The sequence below is a fragment of the Carassius gibelio genome, chromosome B20 (assembly GCF_023724105.1).
Source record: "Carassius gibelio isolate Cgi1373 ecotype wild population from Czech Republic chromosome B20, carGib1.2-hapl.c, whole genome shotgun sequence".
Classification (NCBI taxonomy): domain Eukaryota; kingdom Metazoa; phylum Chordata; class Actinopteri; order Cypriniformes; family Cyprinidae; genus Carassius; species Carassius gibelio.
The window spans coordinates 14511774-14535712 of record NC_068415.1 but is presented as its reverse complement, the minus strand read 5'-3'; the positions used below and the strand labels follow the sequence as shown (position 1 = coordinate 14535712).

At 38.1% G+C, this 23939-nt stretch overlaps 1 protein-coding gene across 10 annotated transcripts in view; it reads left to right on the top strand.

The window, feature by feature from the left end:
- nek1 (NIMA-related kinase 1) overlaps positions 1–23647 on the top strand; it is a 28588-nt gene extending 4941 nt beyond the window's left edge. For 4 of the 10 annotated variants that reach the window (XM_052586776.1, XM_052586778.1, XM_052586775.1 and 1 more), the window contains exons 10-36: positions 112–184; positions 394–548; positions 758–823; positions 1580–1639; positions 2068–2115; positions 2206–2286; positions 2375–2580; positions 2682–2807; positions 2906–3008; positions 3442–3528; positions 4120–4203; positions 4382–4459; positions 4958–5053; positions 5162–5344; positions 5431–5496; positions 5612–5852; positions 6376–6516; positions 7250–7408; positions 7513–7728; positions 7878–7986; positions 10470–10546; positions 10729–10937; positions 17079–17218; positions 17326–17669; positions 18880–19013; positions 19795–19927; positions 22506–23647. In XM_052586776.1, coding sequence (XP_052442736.1) covers positions 112–184; positions 394–548; positions 758–823; positions 1580–1639; positions 2068–2115; positions 2206–2286; positions 2375–2580; positions 2682–2807; positions 2906–3008; positions 3442–3528; positions 4120–4203; positions 4382–4459; positions 4958–5053; positions 5162–5344; positions 5431–5496; positions 5612–5852; positions 6376–6516; positions 7250–7408; positions 7513–7728; positions 7878–7986; positions 10470–10546; positions 10729–10937; positions 17079–17218; positions 17326–17669; positions 18880–19013; positions 19795–19927; positions 22506–22519 — 3429 coding nt within the window. In that variant the 3' untranslated portion in view covers positions 22520–23647. The remainder of the gene's footprint in view (positions 1–111; positions 185–393; positions 549–757; positions 824–1579; positions 1640–2067; positions 2116–2205; positions 2287–2374; positions 2581–2681; positions 2808–2905; positions 3009–3441; positions 3529–4119; positions 4204–4381; positions 4460–4957; positions 5054–5161; positions 5345–5430; positions 5497–5611; positions 5853–6375; positions 6517–7249; positions 7409–7512; positions 7729–7877; positions 7987–10469; positions 10547–10728; positions 10938–17078; positions 17219–17325; positions 17670–18879; positions 19014–19794; positions 19928–22505) is intronic. The other 6 variants (XM_052586784.1, XM_052586783.1, XM_052586780.1 and 3 more) reach the window with 5 other exon arrangements.
- The last annotated feature ends 292 nt before the right edge of the window (positions 23648–23939 follow it).

Below are 23939 nucleotides of genomic sequence, written 5' to 3'. Positions count from 1 at the left end.
TGTGACTCAGAAATAACTCAGATGTTATATAACGCTCTGTTCTAATTCCAGACTCAATCCCTCATATGTTGGAGAATTTGTTTGTTTAGTATGTTTCCTTGTATGTTGCAGATTATTGCTCAGGAATTCAGCCACTCACTTCACCTTCATCAGCCTAAAATGAGTGTAGCCCAGGGAGCGCCAGGTAAACACATTCATTAATAACTAATACATTTGTTACCCTCTGGTGATGTTGTTATATATATCTGGATTATTCTATTTAGGGGATAATTATTTAGGAAGAAAAACTACTTCCGAAATCATGGTATCCATTGATGGATGAGCAGTAGTCGAGTAGAGATATTATCTCCAAATACTAGAAATCCAGTTGTTCTGTTCCTCTTGACTCCCCAGCCAAACGGCCTGCCCCAGGCCCCATCCCCATCTCCCCAGCTCAGAAAATCACAAAGCCAGCAGCCAAATATGGAGTGCCTTTAACAGTCCGAAGACCATCTGACGCCATCAGAAAGGTCCCGGATGCGGCAAAGAAACCAGTCAAACTCAAGCAGGTGAGAACCATGGGAAATAAGGACCCCGTTTATGTCATTGGCTAATTCACTCCTATGTTTTGCCCATACATTATCACTCAGTATGTTCGGAGGGGCACTGAGGGGCACTTGTGTAACATTCAGACATTTGTTGATGTTGTCCGGCTGTGTGCTGTAAATGAGAGCGAGAGACCTCTGATCCTCGCCCCTCGGTGTCATGTGTTGTCCAGGCTCCCCCTCCTGCAGCAGCTCAGAGGAGAGTGAGTCGAGTGGAGGAGGAGAGGAGGAAGCATGAGGTACATGAGAGTGCCCCCATCTACAGACCCTTCTACTAACACCCAGTCCTCACCCTCATTTTTAATCCACTGACTGTACCCCTGTGCAAATATACTTTATCCTCCACCCAAAATTTCTTCACTGTAAGCCTCAAATAGGTTTACCCTTTATATCACTAATATATCCCATTTATTGGTCTGCTCTAGTGCTTAAAGATCTGAGCTGCTATCAGAAATATTGTAACTCTTTTGCAAAGAATAAGTCATTTATCCGTATTGAGCAGGACACTTATCCACAGGATGGTCCAGCAGCACTATCACTGTGATGGGTGTACTTGTAGTTACTCTGGATAAAATTGTAAGCAAAGTGACTGTATATGTTTTGTTTTTTCTTTATTTACCCACTTTTTTGTTGCTGTCCGTCTGCTTCTCTCCATCTGCTGTCATTCATATGGTGGGCATCTACATCTTTGTTTCCTTTTGCACACCTTTGTTAATTAACCCTTTCATCAGTCGAGTGTTCATTCTATAAATGTGTCTAGAACTACTCTATCCTCTGAGCCACAAGTTGCTAAACCGTTATTGTTCAACAACTGATCCATTTTGGGAACAAATATTCTTTCAAGATTATATATGGACGTTTGACTGCTCTTGCCTCTCTTTGCCACATGGAGTTGTTCAAAAACGTTTCTGTGTCATCACGATTGCAAACAAATAATTAGAATTGTTATACTGTTTGCTTCATGTCTAGAGCATCATGGTCATGTTCTGTTTCAGGAAGGAGTGAGGAAGAAACGGGTGGAGATGATGGAGAGGGAAAGAAAGCAAAGAGAACAGGTGAGCTATTGATGGCATCTTGTAATGACATCACATCACATGTTTTTTTATTTATTTACTATCCTGAATCTACTTTTACAGTGATGCATATTATTATTTCAAATCGTTGTTTTGTACTTTTTTATTCATCAAAAAATCATAACCTGAGAAAATGCAGCACAAATATTTCTTTAGAAACAAATCGGCATGTTAGAATAGCATAAGACACTTATATACTTGCATACATACTAAATTGCAAGTTCTGTTTTGTTTTGTGTCTGTAGTGTTGGTGACTGAATGAGTTCACATCAAGTTCAGCAGATGTTGGCTGTTCTAGTTTCATTAGATGGATGGATGTTATTTGTAATGTGTCTCTTGGGTAGAAAGACATTTGAAAAGCCTCTTGATTAAGTTAGTGGCCCATAGTAATTGTGTTACTCTCTCTGTAGATGTTGTTACTGAAGGCTGCTCAGATGAAGAGATTTGAGAGGGAAAAGGTGAACTGATCAGAAATGGTTATTTACAGTAAATTGATGTTGGTTTCATTTGTTTATATTAAAACTTTAACTTAAACCTTGTTATTTTAGCTGAATCGGATAAACCGGGCTCGGGAGCAGGGCTGGAGACACGTGCTCAGTTCCAGTGGAGGCAGCAGTCCTGAGCGAAAGGTACAATAGTCTTCCTTGTCTCTTACAGACTAGTCAATAAAGGCTGCTAATATTGTCAAGGTTTCTCATTCAGTGCATATTTTTGCAGTTTTATGGAGGTGGAGGTGGTGGCATTGGAGCTCCATATTCCCCTGGAATAGGCCCATCCCCTGTGCCTGGCCCCACCCATGCTCCTGCTTTAGCTCCAAGCAGAGCACCATATGACCATGTCCACACAGCAGCTGAAAAACCATCCAAACCTCCACCTAAAGATGGCGCTGGGGAAGGAGCCAAGTCTTCAGGGGACAATGCCAGGTGAATGAGAAACAAACTGTGCCAAGGGTTTTTGTATTCCAGTTGTTTTTTTTTTTTTGTAAAATTATTTATATAATGTGCATATGTTATTATCATTAAAGCACTGCTATAGACTCAGGGTCGCTGAATGGTCATGCCTGCATCCCTCTTAAGGATGTCGTCAGGAAAGAACCACGTAAAGCAAGTCTCCAAAACGAGCAGATTTCAAAGAACGACTATGCCCACAGGTCAGGTGGCTATGTGTTTTCATTAGTAATGTTTGTCAGTTATTCAGTCTAAAGCAGAGCTGAGAGCACTTTTTTTTTCTTTATCTCTCGGTTTCTAGGTTTCGAGGTCAGATGGTGGCAGAGAGGGGTAAACAAGTGGAAGAGTTTCTACAGCGGAAAAGAGAAGCCATGCTGAATAAAGTCCGTGCGGAAGGACAGCTGGTACGGGTTTTTTACCTTGGCCTCTTGTGGTTAAATGAATGTTCTGGTTCAAGTACACTCTTTTTCTGACAAAGTACATTTACACTGGAAATTATTTTCACTCTAGGTTTTAAGGTCAACATGGTATGCAAAAACACCCTACATTCATCTTATTGTGAACTATTAATCCATGCAAATGTTAATTAAAATGCCGTAACTTGATTTTCTGGTAAAATGATAGACTTCTCTCTGGTGACGTATGCTGGACATCTCCAATTATTTACTCCGCTTAAACCCTGCCCCTTTCTTACAATCGACCACAAGCTCACATTCAGATCTGTCTTCATTCAGTTAACTGATTCATAGAAATAAGGTGTTGAAGTCAGTGATGGAATTGATAATACATTTAATTATGTGGCTTTTGTAATATCGGATTAAACCAATGGGTGAATAGGGGGCCCGGCAAAACCTGGCCGCCATCTTTGCAAGCTGGACAAACTCCTCCCGATGCAGGAGACCCCAAGTCAACAAAGAGGAGGAGGTAGGAGTCCTGTCTGGGACCAAACAACACTCCTCAATCCATCAAGTCACTTAAACTCTTCATTGTTCGGTTCCTTATTTTAAGTTGTAAATGTTCACCTGATGTTGCTGCATCTGCTCACCAGTGCCATCTGATGTCCAGTACCTGCACAGTGTTTGTTTGTTGAATGTGGCTGTGAAATGCACTGAAAATGTTTTTGTTAATTATTTCATTTCATCCAATACCACTTTCTGGCTAAATCCCCAATGCTTTAATCATGTTTTGTGTGTGTGAATGTTATTCTGCTTCAACACCCCCTCCCTTTTTGTTTTGTTTTTGAAGTTTTCAGCATATCTGCAGGATCCCAGCTGAAGACTAACTGCTGCTTTTTATGGTCTTCAATTAATGGCTTTGACTCCGCTGTAACTTTAAGTTTGCGGTTCCCACAATACAGTGTAAAAGTTTAAAGCTGTTTTTCTTTTCCAGTATATTTCACCAATTATATTTCATGTCCAATATACAATAAGTGTTTTGCCCCGTTCTTATGTTTGTCAGAAAGAGACAATGGGAAGAGAACAAAGAGAGATGATATATGAACTGTGTTTTTCTCAGGAATACTTGGCGAGATTGCGACAGATCCGACTACAGAACTTTAATGAACGCCAGCAGATCAAAGCTCGTCTCAGAGGAGAGAAGGTATGTGCACCCACGATTTTGACATTTTTCAACTGTAGATTTATTATTGTATCATATTTTAATGCTTACTATTATTTATTCAGCTCAGTTTCAGTGCTGTTACACATAATTAAATATATTTTTAAATGGATTTAATTATTAATTTGTTATATTTGGACCATCTATCTATCTATCTCAGTATGACAGTGACGGCTCAGACAGTCAGGAGTCATGTGAAGAGGCAGTACTCAGGAGGAAGAAGATCGAGGCGTTAAAGGTTTTGCATTTTTAATTTTAATTTTTTTAAATAAATTATCAGCATTAAAATTTGAATTGAAAAATGGAATTGTATACACTACCATTCAAATATTTGTATATGAGTTTCTGATGCTCACCAAGGCTACATTAGTTTTGATCAAAAATACAAAAACGTTAATATTGTGAAATATTACTGCAATTTTAATTAACTGTTTTAATATCTTTTCAAATTTTTGTAATGGAAAAGCTGAATTTACAGCAGCCATTACTTTAGTCTTCAGTGTCACATGATACATCAGAATACATTCTGATTTGTTGATTTGGTTTCTTATTATAATTAATGTTAAAATCAGTTGTTGCTTAATATTTTTGTGTAAACCATGATGCATTTTTTTTTTTTTTTTTCAGGATTTTTAGATTATTCTTAAAAGGTCTTAAATGTATACAAGTAAAAATGTCTTGGTATCAGAATGCAAAAGCAACCAGACAGGTTATCAAAAATGTGTTTTTATGTAAGGCCCAGTCAAAGGCTCGTGCTGCTGTAATTAAAGAACAGCTGGAAAAGAAGAGAAGAGAAGCATATGAGAGAGAGAAGAAAGCATGGGAGGATCATGTATGTCATCTATCTTTCCCAAACTTCTCCACTTTTCCTCATTTCTCCTCATCTATCTCTTATGTATTTTATTGTGCTTTTTGTTTTGTCTTCTCTTTTGGGACAAAGCAGCTTGTTGCACGAGGGGTGAAGGTTGCTGTTGGAGCTGTGGGCGGAGCTCCACCTCCTGCAGCCCCTGCCACTCAGCCATCTGACTCCACCCCTCAGGAAGAGGCTTCCAAAGCCACACCCTCCTCTAGACCCACCTCTCCAGTTATCTCCATGACTGCTGCTCTGAAGGATGTGGGCGCGGTTAGTCACCCATCACACTGATTAAATCACCTTTGCAGTATTTGCTTAAATGGCCATCCAAGCTTATGTATTTTCTTTTTTGGTAGATTTCATCAGGACAGAGTTCTCCTATGAAAGAGGACTCCCTTAAAGCAGAAACATCAGGTGTACAGGTGGGAAATATATATTTGGATGTGTGAAATACCATTAATATGAGAGAGCGTTTTTTTGTGTAATATGTCACTTTGACTCTAATGATATATATGTATCTATTATTTATTTTTTTAGAGTGACAAGAAGGAGATTCTTCACAGACTTAATCAGAAGATCCAGACCACTGAGGAAGAAGCAGTGAAAGATGCCACACCTTGCAGCATTGCACCATGCCCAACTCCTCAGCAGATCCAGCCTTCCATCACAGAAGAAAGATCTCCTGCAGCTGGTGATAGGAGGAAATGGGAAGCTGTAGCTCCACCCATATTGTCTGTAGCCGAACAAACTCTTGATGAGACCTGTGGAACTCTGGCAGGTATAAACAAAACAATTAATATTGCTGTAAAAACACTAGATATCCTATAAAAAATGTATTTAGTCACTGAAGTCAAACCTGAGACTTTTTAAGACCTGTGCAAATGCACCTATATATATATATATATATATATATATATATATATATATATATATATATATATATATATATATATATATATATAGGTGCAAGTGAGTGTAGGGATTAGTAGTGTGTGTGTGTATATATATTATTATTATTTTTTTTTTTTACTTGTGCAGTGATCACATTTAATTATTTAAACCTTAGCATTTTGAGCATATATCACAATTCCTGTTTTTTTTTCATCCTTACATTTAAAATCTTTTACTCTGTTAATTAAGGCTTTATTGTGTCATTTAATACATTTTATGATAAAACTGTATTTATAACGTGAAATTGTATTAGGTCAGTAATAAGAGCTCAATTTCATATCTTTTAGATATTTGCTTCACATACGCACTACACACATTCTCTTTGTTTCCCCTCACTTGTCCTATCTCAGTGTCTCAGGTGGCGTCTCCAGAGACGAATGCCCCCTCTGGAGGAGACAGGAAGAAGTGGCAGACTGAGGGTGCCCCTCTTCTGTCTGTGGCTCAGCAGACTCTGGAAGAAACTAGCTTTACAACAGCAGGTCAGCTAACAGGTAAACATCCGTATCCTGAGATTTTTATATATATTCAATTGATAGTTTGTGTTTGATAAAACAAAGAATATTTGTGGAAAAACAAATGGTGGAGGCTATCATCTTAGCCTACTAAGAAAATGTGCTCTGCGGCACAGGCTGTATAGAATCACAGATACCAACCTGACAGGTGACCAGGTTTCTTGTAGCACATTTAAAAAAACTCTAATGAGAAGTGATTGTGCCAACAAGAATTTAAATATTGCAGCAGTTAAAAGCGCACACCATCAGCTCTCCTTATATCAGCATCATTCACATATTGAAAGTGCGTTCAGTTATGAAGGCAACATTAAGGTGAGCTACAGTGAGAAACTGATGGCTGCAGCAGGCTTGAGGTGCACATTTGAATGATCTGACCTTTTGTTTTTGCCAGTAGGCTTGATAAAGAATAAAAGTAGTCCATTAATTATATGCATGCTCCTTATTACTTCCAGAGTGAATAGATGATGTATTAGAGAGTGTTTTGTTTTGTTTTGTAACCATGGATGATGTGTTGTGTTCCATGCACTGGGATTCCAGCCGCTCTATAGCAACTGGATTAATAACAAACAAGGCATGAGGTTATTTGCTAGATCCTCTAGTATTCTGTGCCTGGAGAGCAAAGTCATGTTGTTAACTTGTTTCCATTATATATAATAAAATGGGTGGCTTATTTATATGCAGTAAAAACATATATATATATTTTTTTTTTCAGAAAAAACAGCCGGTGAAGTCATTTGCATGGAGGAGGGGCTAAGGAAGGCTTGGGGGCGGAGTCCAGACTCAGAGGTTTTGAAGGTGTTGGAAGAGGCAGAGCTCCAGCCCTTTACCCAGAAACTAGATCCCGCCAGCACCTGTGACCACACACTGACAGGTGAGTCTTGATCAGAATGTTTTTCATCTGTGTGATGTGTTCAGTCTTACTGACAATAGCATCCTGTTAATCCTGACTTTTTCATTTGTGTTTCTTTTCCCCAGAAAGCCTTAATCTGATTGAAGAGCCTTTAGATGTCACTCATGAAGCCAAAGAAGTGCCTCTTCCTCAGCCATGCCAGCCTGCCATTGGCCTTGCCAAACAAGAAGTGACATGTCAGGAGACGGTGCCAATCACAGCAGAGGTTAAAAGTCAGGAACTAATCCTACAAACAACAGAAGAGATTCAAAAGACTCCATGTGGAGAAAGTGAGACAGAGGGTGAGAATAGCGTTACACTGAAAATGAATTCAGTACTTTATTAATCAAGACTGAAATGTGTGGAAATTCAGATCATAGGTAGTGAGACCTTTTGCACTTGTTACTCTTTGTAAAAAAAAAAAATATATATATATTTTCTGTTCTTCCAGTGGTGGATGATATGGAGTCAGTAGTTCTAGATGAAGCCTCTCAGCAAACCTCAAAGCCACCCCCAGCAGATGTAATGCAAGCGTGGACAAATGACACTGCAGTGTCTCCGTAAGCATTAAAAAAAAAATTTCACTCAGTTGGTTGGTTAGACTGTCACTCAAGGCTGGCAGTCATGCATTTGCTCAGGAACAGAGTCATATTGCATCCACATTGCAGGCTTTGTGATTTAGCAAATTGTAACGTCTCAAATTACGATTGCGATTCTATTTTGATTAATCGCTCAGACGTAGTCACTGTTGCAGAACAGCTGTTGAATGAAGAATAATGTAACCGTTGACTTACTTCATTTTGTGTTCTAAAGAAAGAGTAACAGCACACAGGTTTAGAACATTCACTGCGGTTCAAAAGTTTGTGGTTGGTAGAAATTTATTTAAATATTTTTAATATATATATATATATATATATATATATATATATATATATATATATATATATATATATATATATATATATATATATATATATATATATATATATATATATATATATATATATATTAGGGGTGTAACGATACGCGTATTCGTATTGAACCGTTCGGTACGAGGCTTTCGGTTCGGTACGCGGTACGCATTATGTACCGAACGGTTCGTTGGACTAATTAATTATATTTGCAAAATAAATAAAAAATTGTGAAATATAATGATATGCGTTCAACAAGGTAGCTCAATAACCCAAACGACGTAACAGGCAACGCCCCTGACACCCCCGAAGAAAAAAAAACACCATATGTTATATAGGCTACTCAGTCAGGCGCTCGCTCACTCAGTACGCGCTGAAGGCTCGTTGCAAAATGGCCAATGCGTTTAACAGACCAGAAATATAAGATCCTCCAATAACCAACAGGTCTGGTGTTTGGGTGCACTTTACCAATCGATCGGGGCATCCGAGCAAGCACGGAAATCAAAATGGACTAGTACTGTACTGTATCGGAATTTCCTGAGCAGTGCGATACAATTAACAGGCCTGCACGTTATTAGATAGAACAACTGTTATAAATAGAACGTATGCACGGGCAGTTTTGAAAACTACACCTACTTTGCTCTTGGCATAGTGCAGCCCAAATCGCGTTGTATCTGAAGGGCAACGCTGAGCCCAGGGTCCAGCGCCGCGCGTAGTGAGCGAGCGCGCTCTGTAGTGGAAAACGCAGGTTTTAAGAATATGCTTAATGTAATTGAGCCCCGTTACAATATTCCTTCACGAGCTAATTTCAGCCAGACCGTAATTCCTGCTTTGTGCCAAAAAACAAAAGCCCTATAGAGAACCAATTGAGTAAAAAACACACTCAATATAAAGAGTTATAGAGTTCCATATAAAAAGTTACATCTTTGTATTTGTTCATAACTACTACAACAATAATATAAAATTTTAAATTTTTTTTTATAAGGAGCTGTTTTTGTTTTATACAGTATGCTACTAAGAAAACACCATAGAAGATGGGTAAAGAATAGCTCCATCATTGTTCAATGTAAAAAAAACATACTTTGTTAGTTTTAATAAATATATTTTTTTTAAATCAAGGAAATGTATCTGCCAATTTTTTCTTTTTGCTGTATCTAAAACGTACCGAACCGTACCGAACCGAACCGAGACACCAGTGAATCGTATCGAACCGAACCGTGAATTTTGTGAACCGTTACACCCCTAATATATATATATATATATATATATATATATATATATATATATATATATATATATATATATATATATATATATATATATATATTATTTTTCAATGTAAATATTTAGGAGCAATTACCATTTCTTACTAATATCAGTGTTAAAATGTTTTACAGAAAATAATTATATATATACACGCCGGGTCTCTTATAGTGGCTGGGGGCGTGGTCAACATGGACAAATAAAGGCCGGGGGAAAATTTGTGCAGCAGAGCCAGATAACGAACGTACACGCCCACTGCTGGAGCGTTTCTCATTCTCGAGTCAAGAACCGGTTGCATCGGTTTTCTTTTCTGTTAGACGTGTCCGATTCGAGAGCCGAGGAGCTGATGATAACTGCGCATGCGTGATTCAGTGCGTCTGAACCGAACTGATTCTTTTGGTGATTTGATTCTGAAGTGATTCTGTGCTAATGTTATGATCTCTGTCCACTGGAACGCTATCGCTTTTAATATAAAACGGGTTATTTATAACAACTACTTATCAAACAGATGTAATTAGAAATAAAGGCCTGCCTATAATAAAAGCCTGCTTAAAATAAAAGCCTGTTACCTTCTGGAGTTCAGGTAAATAAAGTCCCCGGCTTTTATTTGAGGAATTACGGTATTTTTTTTATTTATTTTTTCATGATTTTTTAATAGAAAGTTTAAAAGAACAGCATTTTATTTTATATCTTTTGTAACATTATAAATTTCTTTACTGTATTTTTTTTTTTAATCAATTTAATTCATGTTGAAATATTGATATCTTCCAAAAAAAAACACACACACCCAAATCTCACAATAGTGGACACAATGACATAACTTCTGTATCTCAATTAACTATCCCTTTAATCATTGTTTTTGATTTTAGGCCAGCAGATGGCAGAGTAATACAAGCAGAGTGCACAGAGATGATGCAAAGAGAAGAAAAACACCCTGAACCTGCAGGTAGTCTCAAATGCAATTTAAAGACACCTTATCTCCCTCTCACACAAGCATGTCTCATTATGCACCGTATCAAAGCACTCCAGTATCCCCTTTAAAATTCATTAACTTTCTAACAAAGTTAATCCTCAGAAGCTTCACTGTCAAAAACAAATGAAGTTTTTATTGGCTTATTCTTTTTTCGGTAGATGAGTCTTTGTTTGTGAAGCTAAGCAGTAGTCCTGCTCACAAACGAGCAGTAGCATTGGCCATCCTGTCTGCTCAGTCCTCACTGGAAGACTCTTCCTCTGTCGCATCACGTTCCCGCTCTGTCTCTCCACTGCGTTCCCAAAGGCATGGCGACGCACTTCTTATTGGCCTCTCTACTGGCCTCTTTGACACAAACAACCCAAAGGTGAGTACTAAAACTTCAGTGTACCAAGTGTGAGTCTATATTTGCTTTCTCTAGTATGTTAGTTCAGACTGTAAATCAATAACACTAATCTCTGGCCAGATCTCCTAATACTAAAGGAACAGACTACATGACTTTTAGAATCTGAACAGCTGAAAAGCTCTAGGTATCATACACACACTTGCTAACGTTGTAATTGCTGATCATACAGTAAACATCTGAGAATCGAACACCTACACAGAAACCTGGACCTTGTTGCTAAGAAACACTAAACAATATGTGTTGTAATATCAGTTCAAATATCAAACATGTTTAATATCCTCTAAACCGGATAGAATCACAGCAAAAAAAAAATTTGTAATAATAATCAAAGTCTACGCCCATCAAACATAATATGATTTTTATTTTATTTTGTGAAATCTGTCAACTTGTACTGCCCAAAATTTACAACTAGGGTCAAACTGAGACAAATATCAAATTTAAATCTTTGTGTAATTGTGTAATTGTGTATTCCTATCTTGGTGTGTTCTAGCCTTAACTAATACAAAAAATGTAGATGAGACACTGTGTGAAAGAGTTAACAGAAGCACAGATTTCTAGAGGTAATGTACATTTACAAAAGGGAGTGTAGTTACAAGGGTGCAGATCCAGTGATTCTTCTGTGCCTTGAACTTGATGAGGGCAGCAACTAGCAGCCAGTGGAGTGAAACAAAAAGGGGCATAATGTCCGCTCTCTTGGGTTCATTGAAGACCAGACGTGCCGCTGCATTCTGGATCATTTGGAGGGTTTTGATTGCACATTCTGGAAGGCCAGCTAAAAGCATTACAGTCCAGTCTAGAAATAATCTGCCAGGACAAGGAGTGGTGTAGCATGCTCAAATATTAAGGGCCAGATTTGGTTGATCTTCAAAGACCGCTTTAAGAAATGGGCTTTGAAGACAAAATAAACTTCATGAACAATATAGAAAATAGTATTCCCAGGTTTCGGGCTAGGAAGACGAGGAGTTGAGTTAAAGTTGGTGTTAGAAAGACATAGAACATATGTTATATGTGTGAAAGACATATGACAACATTTATAGAATGCATTGAGTAGGTAGAGGAGCCCAAACTACACTCAGTGGTGATACTGCCATGGTCCATAGCCGCAGGTGCGGACCAGTGCGAGCCAGGGCTTAAAACGGGCCGGACCGGGCTAATAGCCTCAGGCCAGTAGCACCGAGGCCAGAATAGTGCAGCGTTTCCACAGTCAGGGCCTGAAGCACCTCTGCGCATCACTAAAACACGCCCTTTACACGCCTCTCAGAACAAAGTCACGAAACCCCATCATTTCAGCAACAAAGAGAAGTTATCATAAAACTAAGAAATAAGTCACTGTGCGATGTGAACATGTGTGATCACAAAACGAACATGATAAAAGTGGCCGTTTGTTTGCATGCTTTAAATATTTAAATTCAAAAGCATCGATGTTTTACTATAGAATATGTGATACATTGATCATAATGAATTAATTTATCAGGACTCAAAATTAATCACACAGAAATAAATGTGTTTATATTTTATTTATTTTTGTAACGCTTATGAAAATAGCCTGCTTATTCAGTCGAGTCAGTTTTTTTTGTAGCCACAGTGGCCTATACGTCACATTTAGAATGAATTATAATATCTCTATTTTTATAAAAGCTCCAGAACATAAAACAATATTATATTTTTATGATAGGCTCCGTGGAGCTAAACTCTCGAGACGAGACTTATGACAGATAATATAAGTTACTAAATAAATAAACAATTGTGATAGAGAATAAGAAGCTGGTGTCTGATTTCTTCAGGCGGTCATATTTACCATGTTTACTATGGTAATGTTAATGTTCAGCATGCACAGTCTTTTGCATCGTTTATAAATATTTCTGCCTTGAATGGTGATTATAATTCACATCAGATCAAGTTAATGCAAAGACTCCTGCTGACTGAAAGTGAGTTTCGAGCTCAACTTATAAAAAAAAAAAAATAATAAAAAAAAAAGTGTTTATTGCTTGTGTTATAGATGTTTGCATTCTGAAATGATTCGCAATGCAGTCTCTCTATTTTTATAAAAGCTCCCGAATAAAAATCATTATGCTATTATATTTTGATGATAGGCTATGCTACATGGAGCTAAATTCTCAGACAAGATGACAGATAAAATGTTACTAAATAAATACACAATTGTGATCGAGAATAAGAAGCTGACGTCTGATTTCTCCAAGCATTTACCGTTTACTATGGTAACGTTAATGTTTAGCGTCCATAGTCTTTTACATCGCTTCTAAATATTTCTGCCTTGTTTAATGATTGTAATCCACATCGGATCGAGTTATTTCAAACACTCGCTGCTGACTAAGAGTGAGTTTTGAGCTCAACTTATTTAAAAAAGTCTTTAATACCAGTGTTAAAGTTGTTAACTTTCTGAAATGATTCACAGTGCTGAGCTCTCCAGATGCGGAGAAACTCCTCTTTGTTCATTACCATGGCATGTTTGCGTTTCCACTGCAGTTTATTGCCACTTTAGAATGAGCGGAATTATTCACATAACGTTATTGTTGCTACTGCCGCGACTTAAGAAAAACTTTTAAATTCTCCGTCGCCCCATCAAGCTCTCGCTGGATCCGCTCCTCTGCTTTCAATGAGAGGAACATCTGTACTTCCTCAGCAGACAACGAAACAGCCATTTTTGGGTTTTTAAAAAAGGTGCACTCATTCAAGTCAGTTGTTCGCTCCTTCACTGGCTGTGCTGATTTAAATCAAGTGGTTCTTTTGTGTTTGTGACGCAAGTTCAGTGACACAGGTAGTGACAATTCTCTCCGGCCAATCTGTGATCAGCATAGTTTACATGTCACATTTTGGTAACGGTGAGGTTCACTTGGAACCTCAACCGAGGTGGTACTAAAAAAGTACCAGGTACTGTACCCAGTCGAATACCACCCAAAAGTGAACCGTACTGAGCCGTACCGTGCTGTACCATGCAGTCGAAAATTGCCTTTTGTGACTGTATATTTCAGGTATGGAGGGGGTGAGGTTTGGGGGGGGGGGTGATATATGACCACGATATTAGGGGTGCGCCGATCATTAATGCGCATCTCATCAGTAAAGCCAGTTCTCTACTCAGCGGTAAATTCCATCAGGTGAGTGATTTTACATAGAGCAGCTGTTACTACACAGAGCCGATGTTAACTGAGAAGCTGCGCAATTTTCAGCGTTTATTTGCGCATCTTCTCAGTTAACAACGGCCCAGTACTGTTTTAAAAGTATCGAAATGGTACCGGTATCAAATAAAACCCAATTGATACCCAACCCTACTACACACCATTCCTAGATCATCTACAAGATGGATAGAAATGCTGATACAGTCAAGAAAAGTTGAGACATAATTATATTATATATTATTATTATTATAAAATAAAAATTTGGTGCCTAATTTTTTTTTAAAGTAGCCAATGGCTCCTTACTTCATTTTTTTTTTTTTTGTCTGGAGCCCTGAGACCTTAGCCTGGAGAATGGAGCATTGTGGGTGGGTAGTGGTGGTTCATGAATGTGACTTTACTTAAAAAAAAAAAAAAGTGCCACAATAATTAGCCATATAAATCGCACAGCTTGGTGTAACATCAGAAATAATAGAAGATAAACTACAAAGGCCTGTAATGATATTTAAAAATGCGTAGTTCTACCATAAGAAGAACTAGTGTTATTGAAGTATTATTTATATACTAATATATTATTTATAAATACTTACTTTTGTTTTTAAATTTAGAGATTTCATTAATTTTTGTTAAGTTTTAGTAATTTGATGTGCATTTAGTTTTTTTTTTTTTTTTTTTTTTTACTTATTTCATACTTAAATTATTTCAGTTAATTGACAAAGCAGTATTTCTTCAGTGTTTTTCCCCCTAACATTTGTTGATCCAAGTTTTTCATCTAATGTTCCTATTTTGTATTAGTTCTTTGTTTTTTAAATATCGGCCGATAATTTCACATAGAGCAGCTGTTTACTACACAGAGCCGTTGTTAACTGACAAGCTGTGCAAATCCATGCTGATAATGATAAAAAAAACAACACTGTGAAGAAATCCAGGTACGTGTGTTTGCTCTGTAACAGCTTATATCTTTAGATTAAGACATAGTAATGGAGGACCCCACTGCTGCCATTTATCACACTAATTACACTTCAAGTCAAGAGAGGAAGAGATCACTAAAAAGAGCAAGAGAAAAACTATGAGGGAGAAAGAGATGGCACTATAACAAGAGAAACAGATGACCGCCTTCAGTAATGTGTTGCACTTAGCAAAGAATGATAGAGGAGCTCAGATTTGTACGTCTCATTGAATTTTTTGTTTGGGGTGATTTGTTTTCCACAGACTGACTGTGTTTGTGCACACATAATGCTGTGTGCATACGAGGATAGGCATATGTATGAGTGAGGATATGCCTCGGGCCATTACTGTGCTGGATGGACTGCTGAATGTGTATGTGTGTGTGTTTGAGCTCCTGAGTGGACCGTTATTAATGAGATTCTTCCACATCCTTGATGTGCCAGTAAACCAAAGGACTTTGCACTGGCCTGTATACCTTTTCGCCCACCCCACAGACACGCACACAAATACTTTTCTTTGCCCTCACAAAAGCACATTAACATTCACGCCCACAATTTTGCAAACACGTCCACACATTTGGCCTTTTGGCTTGCTTGCACCCAACCCTCTGGACAACTGGACAGTTAGATCACACACACACTAAATGTCGTCTTTCTCAGCACAAGCTAGTTTAGCACTCCTCCCCACTGTGCAAGTGCGAGAACACAGTGCGTCTCTGTACCGACGGCTGTGGTGGAGATGGATGACTGCGCCGATATTAAAACCCTCCTCTGCTCTGTGGAGACAATTTTAAGTCCCTGCTGGGTGTTAAATAGCTAAGTGGTTTTGTTCCTGCACACGATTCAGATTGAATATGAAATGCAGCTTAGAGATTGTGCTTGTATTTGTTTTTTTTTTTCAGTTCATATTGATTAAAGAGCCATTTTCTATACTTTTATAGTTCAATGATAATGTCAAGGTTTCTTGCACCAAAAATAGTTTTAACCTACTTTTTATGAAAATTCTCACCTCTCCCAGAGCCTTAGAACTAAAAATGTATAATAAAATTACTTCTTTTTTTCTGATGTTAAAATATTTTCTCCTCTTCTAGTTTAATATGCAAAATCAACAATATGTAAACTGAATTACTAGTGTTTAAGTCAGCATGAAATGGAAATTCAACCTGTCTATGTTCTATAATGACCTCTTCTATTTCTTACAATTAACTGCAAGCATTCATTTAGATCTGCCTCCATTCAATCAACAATGTACGAATTGGAAGAATCTGATGCTAATTCAGTTAAATCATTATTTTTAGAAGTGTTAACACTAGCTGTGTGGCAGTATCAAAACATGGCTCTGTTTGAAAATCCTGACCAGACTAAAAGCATTGGTTAAAGCAATGTTGCAAGTTTGGGATGAGACTTTATGTTTGGAAATCATTATGCACTTCTTTTTGCACTTTAAAATGGGATGCTTTTTGCTACTGTGCCTCTAAGACTTCCATGTAAACACTCTCTTTACTTGTGAGATGAACTGAAAAACATTGCTTTAAGTTTGCTGTTAGGTGCAATATGGTTGGCTCTGCTTCATCCTTCAATGACAACCTCTTTGCACAGCCTGCATTACATTGTGACAGGTTCACAAAACAATCCACAAAGAAATGTGCTGCACAAACTGTGAAAGTCAGACTGAAACTATCAGGGATGTTGTTAAAAATAAACTTCAAATGGTTGTTTCTAACATTAGGACCCTTCTGTCTATGCAGAGACACAGGTGCTACCCAACAACACAACGTTTGCGGACTTCCTGAACCTCTAGATAACAAATGGATTTTAAAAGCCATTTATATGCTCATGGCTGTGACCTCACAACCATGCTTACATTTTAAGACATCTTTGTAGCTTATTTTTCATAAATAATCTAAGAAAATTGAGAAGGGACTTTTGCATTTGGAGCATTCGAGTATAGAGTTCGCTTCAAAAGAACATGAATATTTCTTATCAATAATGTTTGATAATCCGTATGTGTGTTCCATCAGATGCTGAGGACGTGCTCCTTACCAGACCTCAGTAAATTATTCAGTGATGCTGCAGAACCTGAAGTTGCAGTCGCTCCTGACAGCAGCCTGGAGATTGAAGATCTGGAGGATAAAGTGGATGAGCACTCTGAAACTGAGGAGTAAGACACAAAACTCACATCCATATGTACCTGCTCTTTCTCCCTCTCTCTCTCTCTCTCACACACACACACACATATATATTCACTTATGACTGTATCTCTCTCAGTGTTTATGAGGACGATGATTTGAGGGAGCTCAGAGCATCTATGGAGAGGCTTCTTCAGGAGCAGCACAGTGATGATGAAGATGATGACGAAGAGGACGACGATGGCGGTGGATCCAACAGTAGTCCAGCTGATGAAGAGGCAGCTGGTCTTAATGGGTTGGCTAGTGGTGGTGTTGACAAATGCAGTCCAGAGGAGGAGTGTTTTAATGGAATGGCTGAGGAAGATGATGATGTTAGCCATGGTGAAGAAGAGCCAGGAGGGCCAGTTACTAATGGAATGGAGGTTGAGGAGGATGAAGAGCAGAACAGTAGTGAAGGCCAGCTCAATGAGGAGTGGCAGTCTGGTAATGCATCCATAAACAGCTGCAAATACTAACCATATCCACCGAGAACAAAAGCTGAACACATGCCCAAAAACAGGACAGAACAACTGCTATCTGCATACACAAATGCAGCATTATAGCTTACAAAATCCACAAACATGTCCATGGACACATCATAACACAACAGCTAACCTTAAAATCCACAAATACATCCGTGAACACAGCACAACAGCTATCCATAAGCGCTAACACAGCGCAAAGCTAAACATACCTGCCATTACAGCTGCTAGCACAACATCGAACCACATCTGTTAGCACAGTTTAAAAAGCTGACCAAATCCACTAGCACAACCGAAAATCTAACTACATTCATTAGCATAGCTCAGGAGCTAGCCACATCTGTGAAGACAGCGCCAAGCTAAACATATCTGCCATAACAACTGCTAGCATAGCTCAGCAGCTAACCACATCCGTTAGCACAGCTCAGCAGATAGCCACATCTGCTAACACACCATAACAGCTAACCGTAATCGTTAACACAGTGCAACAGTTAACACCATCTGCTAACCCAGCACGACATCTAACCACATGCGCTAACCTGGTACAACAGCTAATTTAATCAGTGAACACATCACATTCATTAACAAAGGATGGCAGCTAGACGACTGCTAACACACAGCATAGTCGCTTACTATATGCACTTAAACTGTGCTACAGCTAACCACATCTGCTAAACAGGGCACAAATACAAGCCACTTGCGCTAACATAGTGCAACAGCAAACTACAACACATCTAACAAACACTTTAAATGCAGCACAATAGCTAAGCATGTTCATAGAAAGAACAGCTAACCTCAACTGCGAACAAAAATGTTGACACCATCCTCCACAAAAACAACTAAACAATTACTGAGTCCATCAACAAGCACAGCTCAATGGAACTATAACCTAAATGCAACAAACAAACATCATGCTCAGCTGTTGCTAAGCTCTCTAAAAATGAAAACAAGTACTGTGTTTATTGAGCTAAAGATATTGTTCTGGCCTAATTGAATTTGATGATTGATTGGCTTTGTATGACTACAGTGGGGAATGACATTGGCAAATAACACTTTCAGTACTGACCTAGGTCAGCGTAGTATTGACAATATTCCACAGCAATACACTCCCACTGTGTGAACTTTGATAGATTGTAGTATATCTTTATTTCTGCGCATGTGTATGCATGCAGATGACAGTGAGAAAGAGGACGAGGAAGACCTAGAGCAACAGGACAGTATCTTCAGTCGTCTTGAGGAGCTGCGTTTCCATCTAGAGCAGGCCATGGGCTTTGAGAACTTCATTTTAGCCTACAACAAGATCAAGGTTTGAGTTCCTCGGTTTTGCATTAAATGTCAACTCTCACCATGTCTCCAGTGAGATTTAGTGGTTTTGTGCCCGGTTAAATACATTGCCGAAATACTGCACAACTAAGAGGTCTTTAGTGGTCAAACACCACCAATAACAATGCAGCTATGTACTTCTTAGATGAGGACACTCACCAATTTTTAAAAACCAAGTTTTGGTTTTAACTGTCGGGTTCATTCTGGGAATTGGATACAGATGTTATCCTTAACCTTTAAGAATGTTAAATGTGCTGCCTTATGATGCTTTTTATATAGTTTGTCACACTGGAAGTGCAGTAAACTGCTGTGATTTGCTGTTATTTTTGCTGCTCTTTTACAAAGAAAAAAACCCCTCGGTTAAGAATCCCTGTAGCGATAATGACTTCACAGTAGCTAACTTAAAGGAATAGTTCACCCGAAAATAAGTTATTTTATTATTTACTCAACCTCATTTTGTTCCAAACCTGACTCTCTACTGTGGAACACAGAAGTTATTTTGGGTAATGTTGTTTGTGACCAAAAAGCTTCAAAACCCTTTGATTAGTATCTTTTTTTTTTTTTTTTTTTGTTACATCGAAGAAAGTCAGTCTTGTAGGTTTGTAACAACATAAGATTAGTAAATAATGAAATAATCTTTTATCTTTGGGTAAATTATCCCTTTTAGAAGGTGGTTGCACCTGGCATGGACTTTTAATTGGTTTACTTGACTTTATCCAGCATATCCAGATTGTAATTTGTATGAGTTTTGTTTGTTTATTTAGGCTATTCATGAGGATGAAGATGAGAACATTGCGATGGGCTCCAGCATGGTGCAAAGCATTTTGGGAACCAAGCACCAACACTTGTATCCTAAAATCCTCCATTTGGTGATGGCAGATGGAGCTTACCAGGAAGGTAAAGTATTTACACACACATTCTCACTCACTGATCCAGTCATGCACCATTTCATCTGATGTTCTTCTTACCAGTTCATTTAGTCAGATCTTTTCAGAAATAGAGCAATATAACATGAATGGGTGTAAAAGAGAGCAATTATGTCATTCAGTGCAGTGTGAATCAAGCACTTTAAAGAAAGCCCTGAAGACACACATACATGGAGATGTTATTTAGACATAGTCTGTGTTTATGTATATGTGTGAATGTGTATTCACACACATACATAAATGCACAATTGTACATGGTAAGTCTTTCCCTGAGAGACTGTAAACATTAGCTGTATTAATCATTGAAACTTCATTCCCTTCAAAAACAGCCGTAATACACTGCGTCTTCAGTGGTTCATATGTCGAGAGTTAATGTGACTGCTATGTTCATTATTACATCCAACAGCAAAACACCTCAATCGCTTAGGAGTCATTCTTTTTTACATCTGCTCCAGCGGTGAAACAATGGCAGACTGATGACAGCTAATGGAGATGCCAAGTCCATTCGGGTTAGACTCTGGCTCATTTAGCTAATCTTTTATTATGCCCATAAACATGCAGAGCACACATAGGCTACTGTATGAAATATTGTTATATTGATTATTTTATAAGTTATAATAGGCTTCGCATATGCAACAGCCTACGCAATGCATATTATGCACGCATTAGCATACAGGTGACCGTTGAACATGCAGAGCATCAGGGAGAAGTTGGACCGTAGGGAGTTACTAAAAGTTCTACAAACAGTGAGTCAGTTGGTCATGTGCAGTGCAAAAAACACACGCAATGTAGGCTAAATTTAGCAATAGGCTAAAGCATGCTGCAAAGCCCCAGCAAAAATAATTACTATGAATGTGTCTGGAAAATGGTAAGGAGATATTTGGATTATTAATTAATACATTTGTGTTTTCTGAGTCTGTGTCGTGAAGATGACGATCCTGACCTGCCATCTCCTCATTATAGAGAGAAAGGCATATTTAAAAAAATTTAAATACGTAAAACTTTTTTGTTTTTTATTTGTATTAGTTAGTTTTAAAGTAGTAATGTAGTAACATTATTTAAAGCTTTCTATAGATATATTTAGCAAGTCTGTGAGGCAAGTATTTACTGCGATTTTAGTCCATCATTGTGAAGTGCTTCTGGCCAAAATTGCAGAAAATTGCAAAATTGTAGGACTATTTATCCTTTATTTTATAAAAGCACAAAGATTTGATAATATTGTGTGTGCACACAAATAAAAGTAGACCCTTTACAATTCAGAGTGTTGTGTACTCTTATGAGCAAAAATAACTCCTCCATGTCCAGTAAAGCACTCTGTAGTTCTCCGCACAAACTATTAGATATGCATCTAATAGCATACATTTGTATAGGTTAAACATTTAAAATAAAATTCTGATGAGCTTGAACTGTTTTATATAGACTTTATTCTAGGCAAGTGATGATTTGAGAAGGCTAAATTTATCAAACATCGGCTATGATCAACTCTGCCGCTTGGTCATTACTTAAAAATATAAATAAATAAAAACTTAACGAACAAATAAATGCCCCAAATGTCTTTCTAAATTAAATTAATAAAATAAATAAATGACATAAAATAAAATAATGAAATTACATACAAAACTGAACTATTTAAGCTTTAGTATAAGCTGTTTTGGGAGAAGGTGGGGAAAAAAGACGGGCTTGGGTCAGACTCGGTCCAAGAAATCTGATGAGCTGTCAGACACGGCCGGGCTAGGGCCTATATTAGAGGGCTGTGCAGGGCTCTAACGTAGACCCATCTGCCATCTAAATAATAGGGCATCTGCTTATATATATCTATGGTTTGACTTGCATGAATGGTCATGTGACATGCGTTTTCTGTTGTGTAGTCTGGACGGACATTGTTTCTGAAATGCAGTGAAAACGCCAGTGTAGATGAGGATTGTTTTCATTTTTAAAATGCTGTTTTAAAAGGAAAACCCAGTAGTGTAAACAGCGCCTCACCCAATTGTCATTCCAACGCCATAAGACCATCGTTCATCTTCACAAATTAAGACATTTTTGATGAAATCCGAGAGCTTTCTGACCCTGCAAAGACAGCAACCGAACAACGGACCTTAATGAGATAATTTTTTCATTTTTTGGTGAACTTACCATTAAATGTGTACAGTTCATTCACTAGGCCAAACAGACTTGGTTAGAGTGAAATGCATTAGCTTTTCTGACAAGTAGTTCCTTGTCTTGTAGCAGATGTTTTCGGCACAAGATATGCTGCTTAAGTCTCGGAGCAGTTCCAGCATATTTGGGTCAGGTCACACCATGTGGGTTAAGGTGCATACATGTGTCTGCTTGTGTATGTTTCAGCCTCTGATTGATTGGGTGAGGGTATTTCTGGCATTTACACTGTGTGTTCAAGGCTAAGTCCTGATTATGGACTTTAATGTGACCTCTGACATCAGGAATATAGCCTGGAAGTTTTCTTCAGATCTCTGTCTCGTAAGTGAGTTAATTATTATTCCCCTAACAGTTCTTCTGTTTCTCTCTTCTGCCCCTCTCTCGCTCTCTCTTAGATAATGATGAATAGAAGTTATTCATCCATGCTGTTGGCAGCCTTGGACAATCTGCTGGCAGGCTGAAGTGTTCCCATGATGCACTCTGACAGGCTGAGGAGGTGCATGTCGAGGAAGGGGGGTTTCAAAGAGTGGGGGTAAAAAGGGAAATGGTCCACTCAAGCATGGGCAGTTTAGAGTCCACGGTTGACTGTAGTTCTACTTCCATATCCCAAGTCACTGAAGCACTACTTTGTAAATTTTGTGCATATAAATGTGCTGTGGATAATAATATTTAACCAAAGCATAGCTGAGTGTTAGCAGGTGACAAGAAGTCTCCAACAGAGATGTACATGTGTGTCCTCCTAGCTGATGACAGACTGTATGTGAAATGCTGCTTGTGCTCTATTCACAACAGCTGAAGCCATGAAAACTGCTTTTTAAAGCTCTAGACTGGCCAGGGAGGTCTAGTTTAAGGGGTCAGAGGTCAATTATCTGCCCAATATCAGGTGCTCGCACACAACAGGCAGCAGGTTCTAACCAGCTGTCTACCTCAGAAAACAGATCAGTCTAAACGTCTTGTCTAAAAAAATCCAGACTTCTCAAATTTTCTAGACCTCTTTTTCTACTTTTTACACATCGTTTACATAACATGCTCAAATTATTTAGCCTTAGCTTTCAAGATTTCTTACTGGTAAATCTTAAAGCATTATTTCTATGCAGATGAAGTGCTTATCGGGGGTTTTAACATGATAGTTCACCCAAAATTAATATTCTGTTATCATTTACTCCCCCTTATGTTTTTTTTGTTTATTAAATGAATCACAAGGACCCCATTGACTTTCATTGTAAAGAAAAAATCATACAGGTTTGGAACTGCGCAAAATTAAAAGTGTGAGTAAATGATGATAGAATTTTCATTCTTGGTGACCCGTCACTATAAGAGCATTTATAAATGCTGTGCACATGCTTTATGCATGATGTATTCAGCTGCACCTCCAGTGGGTTGTATTAAATGACCTCTTTGTTTTAGTTGCTGGCAAAATATGGCTTGAAAGTGTACAGAAAGTCGTTAAATAATTTGCAAGCATTACTGTTTGTTTGCATGTCCGGATATGTATATCTTTGTACTGAGAAATAAACGTCTTTTTTTTTTTTTTTTTTCAAAGAATGTGTGTGCCCAAGTGTGGTTATTTGGCTTTAAAACACAATTTTGACTGTGAAGCAGCTGAGTTAAAATCAGTTGCCAATATCTATTTTCAGCTACCTAGATGTGGGGGGGTGGGGGTGTATTTCTTCACCTCTCTATAACCTGACTGGTCTAGTGAGCTGTCTGTCAGTCAGCAACATCCTAGCGGCTGTCACAAGAATTGGCTGGAAGCGTGTAGGGGTTTCCCCTTATCACAGAATACCCGTACATTCTCAGACAACCACAAACTATCGTGGGTGTGTGTG